This window comes from Notothenia rossii (assembly GCF_949606895.1).
Source record: "Notothenia rossii genome assembly, chromosome: 8".
NCBI lineage: Eukaryota > Metazoa > Chordata > Actinopteri > Perciformes > Nototheniidae > Notothenia > Notothenia rossii.
The window spans coordinates 77,176,985-77,189,354 of NC_136906.1; the positions used below are offsets into that span (position 1 = coordinate 77,176,985).

At 40.7% G+C, this 12,370-nt stretch overlaps 1 protein-coding gene across 1 annotated transcript in view; it reads left to right on the forward strand.

The window, feature by feature from the left end:
- Nucleotides 1-313: 313 nt before the first annotated feature.
- Nucleotides 314-12,370, forward strand: part of afdna (afadin, adherens junction formation factor a) — a 91,345-nt gene continuing 79,288 nt past the window's right edge. The window contains exon 1 of the mRNA XM_079645325.1: nt 314-621. Within this exon, the coding sequence (XP_079501451.1) occupies nt 520-621 (102 nt within the window). The 5' untranslated portion in view covers nt 314-519. The remainder of the gene's footprint in view (nt 622-12,370) is intronic.

The window sequence follows — 12,370 nt, forward strand, 5'->3', positions numbered from 1 at the left end:
AAAATGTGTATGTATTTATTTGAATGTATTAACATTATTTGTTATAATCATTATATTTTTAACAGAAACATTGAAAAATATGAAATACAAAATGAAAATAACCGGAATTTTCTTGGAATAAAAAACGAATGAATTAACAAACGCTGACGTAATCCGGTTTACTACACTAAGTACTTATTATTAACCCTATAAACCAGAGTGCATTCATTAAAGCAACGTCATGATTCACATTCTTTTGGCACTCAAATAGTTAATGCTTCTGCGCGTGCACGTACATGCATTTAGAGTGTGTCGGGGGCGCGCATGGGCGCAGCGTGACCGCGCGGCAGAAACAGATCAGACGGCAGGTCGGTCGGTCGGTGAACGGAGAGAGACACAGACACAAAAGTACCGGCGATACAGAAAAAACGGTAGACCTGAGGCTTTCGGTGTCTCTGTAGGCGGTGGCGTTGGTTCCTTCTCCTGTGGACTAAGCGTGAAGTTTTTTTATTCAACTGTCCGGGGGTCAGATTGTCCACCATGACGGGCAGTAGGGAGGAGGAGAGGAGGAAACTGGCCGACATCATCAACCACTGGAACGCCAACCGGCTCGACCTGTTCGAGATCAGCCGGCCCACAGAGGTAGGAGTCCCCGCAGACACATGTAGGAAACACCGTGGTCCTACAGGGCCTTTCCTCTCGGGGTGAATGGGACGGGAGCTGTCTGACACTTGGCTTGGAAAATGTTGAAAGACAGGCTTTTGTGGGCAGCGTGGTTTACTTGGTTTACGCGGTGGTTTAAGTCCCCGTATGTGCCCTGGAGAGAATACATGCCGAACTCCATTGAGAAATATAGTGATTTACTATGTTGTCGTAAGGCCTTCGAAATTAAATACAGATATGAGAGTGGATTTCTTGCAAAAGGTCAAAATGGACATTTCTTCACAGATCGGCCTCATTTTTAGGTTAAATATTCCTTTATAGTAACATTTCCCACTTCAGCTAACCACTAGCTACCGCCCACAACTGTGAAGCTAGTGGCTTTTTATTAGGAATTATTCTCTAATTTATAAATTTTATAAAGCCAGCTTGTGCATAATAAGTATGCCGAATTTGACTTAAGGAAAACATGGTTTATTAAGTATATTGTGGGATGTTCACATGTTTTGGAAATCTCAGTTTTATTTCAATGCATTTGGTTATTTTAGTATGTTTTACCTGACTCCTGCCTGACTGAAAAGTGTTTTAACTACAGCTGTCAGATAAGTTAAGTGTAGTTGAAAATACAACATTTTACTATGAAGTGTAGCATTGCACGTAAAGCACTTTATTTATATAGTTCACATACCAATTTCCTTCACTAATTAAAGAAATGTAATCCTGCATCAAACCTGTGAAATATGATGTGTAGTTTAAGGTCAATTATAGTATATTTTTACTGTATTTCTTGTCTGTCAAAAATGATTATTTCTCCACAAATTAGCATCAGATTTAGGTAAAATCCTTCCTTTTTTAGAAACATGTCCCACTAGTCAGCTAGCTACAGCTACCGCCCACAGCTGGGTAGCTAATAGCTTTATAGTATGGATAATTATCTTTAAAGATACATTTGTACATTTTAAACAGGCCGAATTTGTCTTAAAGAACAAAGCTTTAAATATAACATATTATGGCGTGGTCACAGAATGGTCTACCTGTGCGAGAACGGAGTGAACATTAAATTGTCAGATTTTTGAATGGAGTTTGGTGTGTTGTTATCTCCCACACAGGAGGGAACGTATTGAGGCTAACTAGCTTAGCAGGCATATTACCTGTGGAGCAAACACGAATCATGCATACATTGTGTTGGGTGTAAGAAAGCGACCCCCAGAATCAAATGCATTGTCTGTACTACACACATTATTGTTTAAATAATAAGCTAAAGTGGTGATATTTCCAGCTATGGCAGAGTTAGCTGTGTGTATTGCTCGAGTAGCGGGCTTGCAGCAGTGGGCAATGGCTGACAAACCCAGTCACACGGTGAGGTTGTTTGATACGCAGGGCAAAAAGATAAAAGCTTAAAGTATTAGCAACAAGCTAGGCGTCAATGCTTACACCAGGTATGGCACATTTAAAAGCATGCATGGTCTGAGCTTAACAAAAACAAGCCAGTGCAATATCCATGTCGCCCTGCATTGTCCTTACATTAGCTAGCTAGATGCGACCTGCAATAATTTGACAGTACTGTAATTAATCTGGACACAGGTTGAGGGTTTGTTTACTAAAAACATGCCAGGATTTGAAACTCCTTCCTGCAGGATTCAGATACATCAACGCTACCGGAGTATAGCAAGTGCTTGCTCATGTGTTTAGTCCTTAAGGAGTTAGTCGATAACCATCTATCCTCACTCTTTAACCGGTGCATCTCATGCCTTAGTAGTTTTGATTTATAGCTATGACCGTGATGGCGTCAGCTGCAGTGCCTTTTTAGGCGGGCAGCCCACCCCCCCATCTCCTTGGATAAGGGTGTAGGGGGGCCACAGGGTCCCGTCTCCTCTTCTTGAGCCGATTAATTTATCAGGATTGAAGCTGGCCAGCCGTTGGCAGGAGTTGTGTTCTGGACACACAGCCTCTCCATTCTGTGAGCAATGATTAACCCAGTCCAGAAGTGCTCATAGGCTGTGCTTCTCTCAGTGTACAGGAAGCATTGCTTTAGTGTTGCTGCTGAAGACGGCTCACAGTTTTGTCCAGTGGAACATGAGTAAGCAGATGCATGGCCTTCCTTGACACGCCACACCCTGCCCATATGTCAGCTGGTCGAGCCCCCATGCTGCACAAGTGTCCTTTACACCGCCTAGACTTCTCCTCACTAGCTTTGCCTGAAATATGCTGCACATGTAATTATATATACAGTGTGATCTGTGATTGACACTGATTTTAGACTTGATTTACCACAAACAATCGTCGTATCTGATAATTAACAACGTTTCATTTGTGAATTACAGCCCAAACTGCCTCGGAGAGCGGTGAGATCATTCGTGTGATTAGATTAGTAATGGATGGCTGATTAGTCTGGAGCAAAGGTTCTCAAACTTTTTAATCTCACAAACCAAACTGAATAAGTCCTGCTGTGGGACTTATGGTGGGCTGATTATAACACAACAGGTACTTTGTGTCACGTGGGGACTCGCTATAGACAGAGACATGGGGCTTATTGTTGCAGAGTTCAATAAACACTAGGCCTGGAACATTTAACACAATGCATGTACTGGAATTCGGATGCAATCACATTAACAGTTTGTTTAATTTGGATGAAACGATTGTGGTGTGGGAATGTTTACTCTGCTTCACTTCTGTTTTTAGGTTGTGTAGGGTTACACTTCCCAGTTATAAATGAACGTGAATCGACTAAAGATTGCTAACCTATATCTGTTTTAGCTTTTGGTTGAGTGTTTGGTGGGAATAGATTATATTATGGTTGAATTTCTTTTTATATTAGTCTGGTCTGGTTTGAATCCAGTTTCAGTTTAGACCTATGCTTTTCACAATATGACTGCATTTTATAGCTACAACATTTCACCTAAAAATAAGACTCCCAGTCCGGTTTGAAGAGAAGCATTTGTTTGTTTTTTAGGATTGTGAGCACAGTCTGCAGAATCTGCAGGAACCCTCCCAAAACAAAACATGTTGTTTGTGTAAAAGTTTCAATGTTGACAACTGATATCCAGCAGCCCTTTGTGCTTGGAAAGCTGTGCATAAGGAAACAAGTTGTTGTCAAGATAGTCCTGAATATAACTCTGTAGCGCTAGTATTGAAAAAGCAAGATATCTTGATTTTCATAAAATGTCAAGCCAGTCCTTTTCACCCAACCCAACTTCTGTTTCTTTATAATCCAATGAGCCATAAACAAAAGTGTTGCCACATATTTAAATCATTAACACACTGACACATATTGTACAGGACAAGCCGCCCTTTTCTACAGTTGAAAGGAAAGTGCAAGATAAATGATAAAGTAGATGATTAATATCAGCTTACAAAAGTATTTTCAGTATTCGCTCGTTGTACTGTATGGATTAGGGATGGGAATTTGAAAGCAAATGTATATCGGAATATTCGACCCCCCAAAAAAACGGTTAACCGAAATGTACATATCCTATAAAAAATGTGGGAAACAATTAAAAAAGTTATTAAAAACATGTTCAAATAAGTATAGAAACCAAGTCGAATTCGTCAAATGTATTGAACTGGTGATCACAGTTTGAACAGCTATAGGCCTGCAGCTTTCATGCTTAAAACATAACTTGGTTTTTAAATGAAAGAGGGATCATACACGAACAACATAACGGGTTAGGGTAACGTAACCCGTGACAACAGAGATCAACAACCTGTAACAGGGCTATGCTCAGAATGCAGCTATTCAATACTCATTCTTCTTTAAGAATATGAGCATGTCTACTCAGGGGAGAGGCGGGTGTGGAGGCGACTCACAATCAGGCCAGCTGTAGAGAAGACCCTCTCAGCTGGAATGTGGGCATAAGATGAGGTTTGAGTCTGCGTGATCTGCGTGTAGGGAGGGGCAGCAGCCATAGCATTGGCTAGAACTAGCTAGATCTGATGGATTTGGACATAAATGCGAGTGAAGTATAACCGGACGCGAGAGAGAGAGAGAGATCAGCAGCTCTGCCCGCTGTGAGGGACCGGTGAGCGTAGCAACACACACCTTTAGACCTAACACACTTAGCTATGGCTCTGTCGTATACATTGAATTAATTTGATCATATGTAATCAACTTAGGCACCACTCCCAAAAAACAATATTCGAAAACCTGAATAATTTTCGAATATTCGATTAATCGCTCCCATCCTTAGGCCCTATCAGGCGATACTATTAAGCATGAGGAAGTGCCTGTGACAGCGTTGTAATTATCAGGAAGTGCTATTAAAGCCAGTAATTACATGTAATATTGTTGATAATCAGGCAGGTCTGACTTGTATTACGCCGACATTCACCTCGGCTCGGGGCAGTTTGGAGCTGTAGCTAAATGATGAGGACTTCCTGTGTGATCTTCACTTTAGCTGTCAGTAAAAAAGTTTGAGTTCAGACAAAGTTCAGATCCGTTGAACTGCACTTTTATAATGCGTGTTATGCAGGTAGGACATTTCCTGCCCTGACTGCTGACCTAAGGAATCTTTCCACTTTTTATCCGGAGCAACTCAACAGAGGCTTACGGGTTGAAACGGGAACAGCAGCTTTTTTGTCCATCCACTTCTCAATAGATCCTGCCTGGAAACAACTCCAACTCCACTATAATGAACTGAACACTGACCTTTCTAAAAGTGTTTATAGGCACCAGTTTACATAGAGTTGTTAACTTCTCCTATGTTCACACTGTGTGCAGATCACCACGGATCACACATAGCACTTCAATAAGAAAAATATCAAGTTTTATATCTTAATTTAAGAATAATTGCCTTTTTAAAAATACATTACAGAGCTTTTAAGTTGCAGCAGAGCTTGAAATAAAGCCTGTATTACTTCTTCTTGCATAGTTTTATTTCCACTTGGCCACAGTTAAACCTTCACGCTTGGAAAACAGATCAGGCGTAACAAAGTATGACAGATATTTTCTCTTTTTTCTAATATCTGCCTAGCTGAACAGACAGAAACATCCTGTGTTTAAATGTAAACTCTTCTTAACCTTTCCGATTTAGATATTCACAACATCTTATCGGACCTATGCTGTTTTTTCTGCCCTTGTTATTTGTTGGAATAGCCCTTATGCTCGTTGCTTTAACCTAAACATGGCTTTCATGTGTCTGCCTGATACCTTCGGATGACAAAGCAATTACAGTGAAAGCCGGATTTGCCAGTTACTGCACAATGTGGCAAAATGACACATGTGAGAGTGAAGTGTAACGGCTCATCAAATTTCCGTGCACATGACTAAGCTGCACAACAGGCGTGGAGGAGGATCTGGCACGTGTTGGATCTTAGTTTAATGGAATAATCATGCCCTGTCTGAGAAAGCTGAGTTTAAGGAACATGTCGAAATAATGCTAAGAAATTATTTTGCTGTCAGGTACACAAAAGGTGGCTAAAAATTAATGCTGTCAAAATTATCGCGTGAACGGCGGTAATTAATTTTTTGAATTAACTGCGTTAAAAATATTTAACGCATGTGCAGAATGGCCCTCCCCATACATCCCACCAGTGGCAGCGCCAGGGTATGGCTAGGGTAGGCTACACCCATACCAAGAAATGGCTTCGCCCCACCATGAAAAATGATGTTAAAGTAAGCAAAATAAAGTCCGCCAACTCGCGCGGAGTAAATCGCACAGACAGCAGTTAGTAAGATTGATTTCAGTAGCCACTTGTCTGGAAATACCGAAGACTAGAAACGGTTTTGAAAACTTTTGTCAGGTAGTGATCGTCTTCTCAATAGAACATCTTCGATAATGTCTTCTGGCCAATCAGAATCAAGATAACGGCGTGGTGTTGTTGCTGGAAGTCCCGACGGAGAATACTTTTGCTGTAGTACATCTCTCTATACATCGATACAACATTACGTGTTGATAGAATTCAACACGTAATGAAATAAGACCCCACGGTTTGATGATTGATAGGTGTGTGGGCTGTCTTTCATTTTGACACACAGAACAATGTTAGAATAAACATACTGTATGTTAAATGGATATATCCGCCTCCTTTCATTTATCTTTCCATTCCCACAACAATATACATAAAGAAATGGGATATTTTGGACATAGTTCGAATGGTGATTAATCATGATTAATTAATGTTTAAGCTGTGATTAATCTGATTAAAAATTGTAATCGTTTGACAGCCCTACTAAAAATACAATCAGCATCTCCATATGGTTCACAGTATTTCTCATCTCCACTATGTATTGCATGGCTGTATAGGGTGACAATGTGTTGATACACTGTGACATATCGAGTTTAGCATCCTCACTTTGGCCCAGGGTGGTGGAAAGACGGAGAGAAATGGGATGGTTGCAACATTAGCAGGAGACTCAAAGGAAAAGGGAAGCATGCCCAGTAGTACAGGGGTACTGAAATGTTATTTTTGCTCCATGCGAGGAAAGAAAACAGTAGGATATCAGACAATGAAAGCCAAAAATGTGTCTTTTAAACAGCGCGATGTCCTGCGAAAAGGTCCCAGTTTGAACTAGCTAAACCACAAACCAATTGAACATGTGGGAGTGAAAGGAATTTACTCGCAGGAAGCTTGTGTCCACTTTCTTTCCTCTGGGATGTGAGCGCAGCGTGGAAGCAGAGTCGCCGTGACATCAGCCGCCACTCCCTCCTTTTCCTTGTTTCACAGGAAGCAGGAAGCCGACAGGAAGTGTGTGTTCTGTGGAGATAGTGGGTTTCCTGTAGTCTGGGCAGAATGACTGGGTTGTTTTCAGAGTGATGCGTGATCAGATTTATTTTCTAGACGCCAGTGTTACAGTTTCCACCCGAGGCTACAATGGGATTGTTAATGTACTTCAAAGACAGCTTATTCGTTCTGTTATTATTTTTGATTCCTAACTTTGCATTGATTTGCAGCATTTCCCACAACTGCAAGGGGAGAGACATAAACGCTTTGGGAACATCTTAAGTGCTAGACAAATTGATATTAGGCCTGCTACTAACGAGTATTTAATGAGATTTGTTCGTTCAATTACACGCCATGAAATAAGGAAAATACAATGAATATTATCCCAGAGCTCAAGATGACATGTTTTTATGTCTCTCCGACCAACATCACACCACGCAAACATAGTCTGTTGTAATGCATGACATGAAGAGAAAGCAGCCAATCCTCACTTTTAAAAAGCTGGAATCACATTTTAAAAGACGATTTTTCTATAAAGAATGTTGTTAAAATTGCTTGGCTATAGAAACATCACTTGGAAGATATCACCCTACTGCTCACTGACATTTTATTAAGAAATGGTTAGGAAATGAAGTAAACCGTATTGTGCTGCAGATTAGAAAATAGAAATGAAGCTGTTTCCTGAGAAACAACATCGTGGTTTATCAAACATCTCAATGACATCCACTTATAAATAACGCTGTCACTACTGAGGGGAAAACACTGTTGACAGGCCTGGAGTTTGACTTTGACTAAAAGGTCAGTGTGAGTCTCGGTGTGTGTGTGTGTGTGTGTGTGTGTGTGTGTCTGTGTGTGTGTGTGTGTGTGTGTGTGTGTGTGTGTGTGTGTGTGTGTGTACCTGTACCTGTGTTAAGCAGCAGCTGGTGATAGTAGCAGCATGTTTGGCAGCAGCACAGTGGAGGCCTGGTTAACAAATTTGCTGGCCTCAGCCACTACTACAATACCATGAACACACACACACACACACACACACACACACACACACACACACACACACACACACACACACACACACACACACACACACACACACACACACACACACACACACACACACACACACACACACACACATCTCTGTTTGCATTGTCCCTCTGTGTGTTCATCCGCCCTCCCTCCATCCCTCTTTCTGTCTCCCTCTCATCATGTCATGTGGCCGCTAGCTGGCTGCGTCACCATGGTAACACTGTAGCTGTGATGAGCTCACCAAAAAAGAGGCCTCATTGACTTTCTTGCACACACACACACTCACAAACTGACACACACACATTTTGCTGTAGTTGACAGGCTTGCAATGAAGTGTTGCAGGGATGACGTATGTGTGTGTATGTTAGTTAGCATAGCACTGGTTTCCTTAACAAAATATGAATACAATTTTTCCTTTTGATTTTGAATAAAAGCAGAAAATTAGATCTGTGGCAAACACACTTTTGTGATGCTTAAATGTTTTGTTCAGGAGGATAATAAATCTCCACATATTTTAAATGCAATCTCTAGAAGTAAAGAGCTAACGTTAGGCTACAAAGGATGGTTGCAGGACTTCATGATAACAACGCTAAGCTAAAGGTGGCTAATAATCAGCGTGATGACTTTTAGTAGTCTCATTTAGGGTTAGGGTCTTCTTAATACCTCACAAATGGACAAGTGGGGTATTTAATGACATAATTTATATGTAGTATAACAAACTGTTAAACTATCTTCAGCTCGTGTTTGCCACAGACCTTATTAAGACAGGTATCGAACCAACAGAAAATCAACGACTTCAAGAAAAGGGAATTGGAAGTGCTAAAATGTCCCAAAAAAATTCCTGTTTTTTTTATACTCATTCCTGCACCATTCTTTAATCCGTTTCACTCTGCCGTATTGATAAGGACAGTAGTTGAACACGTATTCCCAATACAGGTATACGAGGCCCTCTTTAGCAGCTGTCAAGGTTAGATGTATTGTCTTGTAGCTCTGCTCTTGCAGTGAACAGGGTTTAGTAATGTGCTCAGTGTGCTGCTCTCAGAGGAGCAGGTGGGTGGGATGACTCTGTCAGCTAAAAGCTAAATTATGCGTCCTCGTCAAAGGTGTTGCAGTTCCTAGATGTGGTAATTTTATATGCAGGTATGTGAAGGAACAAACTAAAGCCATGGCCTCTTTTGTACGTGTCATTTTCATCAGAAATCAGCTCCTTGCTTCAGGAAGGACAGATGTGTCATTTATAGTGGTTTATCAAGCTTTTACCTACTAGTTCTTCTCACAAGCTACAGTATCTGTTCCCGCCATCCGTAGGTTTGAGATCATTTGTACTGTGCATGTGTCTGAGAGTCCCATGTGTCCCAGCTTTTAAATGTGTTGCATGTCACATTTCATGGCCCGGCCGGTATGTGCTGCGCATTAGGGCTGTACCCGAATATACGTTCGTTGGAGTACTAATCGGGTTTCAATTTCGTTATTCGTTTCGTTTTTTTTTCAAATTGAATTGATTGAAATCTCCAATATCAACGTAAGAGCTTGTTCGGGGGGTGCCAACACAACCATAAACGTTATCGTTTACTTTCTCCGTCTTTATATGTAGATATTACTTTTCTCCGTTAATCTCCGTCACGTTGTTTCCATAGCAACAACAACTTCCTGTCAATAGCGCTACCTCTCCTTCAAAATAAAAGCATGTCCATACAAAAAGGAAGCCAAGCCAAATTACACTTAAGACATATACAACTGCAACGAAATTAACAAACACAATGCGATATCCTTTTCAATTTCAAAGAACACAAATTGGGTTACATTAACAAATAACTATAAAACAACAATACTGTAGAATAACAAAATGAATAACGTGAATACCCCGAAATACACGTGTTGAAGCGGTTCGCTGCTGATTACTACGCGCCCGAATATTCGCTGCTGATTACTACCGAATATCCGGAGCCCGAAAAATTGTGTTCGGGACAGCCCTACCAGCTACAGTATCTGTTCCCGCCTCCTTACTCTCTGTAGGTTTGAGATGTATCTGAGAGTCCCATGCGTCCCAGCTTTTAAATGTGTTGAATGTCACATTTCATGGCCCGGCCGGTATGTGCTGTGCATGTGTGAGAGTAATCGCTCCACGGCGCTTCATTACCACGCAGGGCAAGAGATCACGACCACAGGTCTTACAGCCTGTCCAGCAGAGTTATGGCCCATTTCTGTCACACACACAAGTACAGGAACACACATAAATACACAGCCAGATGGACAGAAATGATTGGATGAGTAACCTTGCAGTCATTTTAATGCTCTGTTTTGTCCCACACTGGTTGGATGCTTTGTGGTTTAAACACTAACAAGTTGACTTTTATATCTCTTCTTGCAAGTTGTCATTCTATTTTTGTGATTTTGACAACTCCAGTCTGTTGTGTATTCATAAATGCACATGTTTGACATCATAATCCACTGCTGTTGAGAGTGAATTCTCTCCAGTTCAGTATCCTTTCTTCTTCCAGCCACACGTCTCTCTGTAGCAGCTGTAATTAATGCAGCCGGCCTCGCTCGCTCGATTGGCTGCTGCCCGTTAGAAAGAAGGATGGAGGGCCACGATGGACAGCCCGGATATTTATCACTGCTGTTTATTTATGATTCCTGTGGAGTGATTTAGGCCGTATGTGAGTTATGGGTAGGAATAGGATGATATTAACATTACAATTCATGGTCAAAATAATTGCAAGTTATTTTTAAAAATATGTTTAAACTCTTGAAACGGCACCTCGGTTTAGCCTTTCATTTTTGGCGACTTGCTTTAGATCAGGGGTGTCAAACTCAAATACACAGTGGGCCAAAATAAAAAAAATGGGTACTAGTGGAGGGCCGGACTGGTTCAATGTTTATTGCAGAACTTATTGAAATGAACTTATTGCACAGATTAAACCTGGAACTAACAAAGCTTAAATGATTGCCTATAAAAACAACATTAAACATGAAATAATCAGTTGCATTCATTTCTTATGGCTCTATCTGCAGCTTTTCCAGAGTCATTTCTTATGATTACATTTTCCCACAGGCCAACAACAGCTTCAACAAAACTATTCCCCTCAAAGAGAAAAACAAACATGCCCTGTTGTCGTGAGAGAAAAAGTGGAGAAGGAAACATCCATTAAACTCAGTGTGCTGCTCTGTGATGCTAGCTCAGATACTTAGCATCTCATCTTGGGTGCAAGGTCATCAATGTTTGGGTTCAGGCTCTGAGCTGAGGAGACCCTCAGGATGGAGTGAAGGTTCTATATACCGGCGGACCAGATCTAATAGTAATTAGAAATTATCCTGCGGGCCGAAATTAAATCCACCAAGGGCCTGATTTGGCCCCCGGGCCTCGAGTTTGACAAATGTGCCTTAAAGGAACAAATTTAAAATAAGCTAATAATAAGGTTGCCCATATAAATAAAAGATGAATGAAATGGAAACCTTTTGTGAGTCTGTTCGTTCTTACACGATCAATAAACACGCTCATCTTTTCTACTATTTAAAATATTCAGGATTATCCCGACATTCAACCTCGTGTTTTTATTCTCAATTAAATCTGAACTAGTTATACGAGTGACACAGATAAGAATGTAATCAAAGGATGGATGGAAAGGTTAGTAGGTAAACAACTTCTGTTAGTCAAATGACAAAATATATGAATATCTGAGGACGATATATCATGTTATGACTTCAAATATAGTTTAAACTTGTTTAAAACATTCTGGGAAATGATTGGTCATTACCGTCTTTGGTAAGTTATCTTTAGTGAAGTCTCTGCCTCCAGGCGTAAAGCGGTGAGGCTTGATTTTAGTGCGGAAACTATAGCAGCAAGAGTTATATACAAACACACAATTACTGGCAGTTTTCATTTCTCAGCATGTGCTATCAAGCCCAACTTGAACTACTTAGTATTTACACACAACGATATTAACAACAACAAAAAGAATAAGAGTGATCCAGACACATCCCATATTTTTATTACAATATAATAACACATTAAAAAGCTTTTGAAAAACTTCCAAGGACTTTA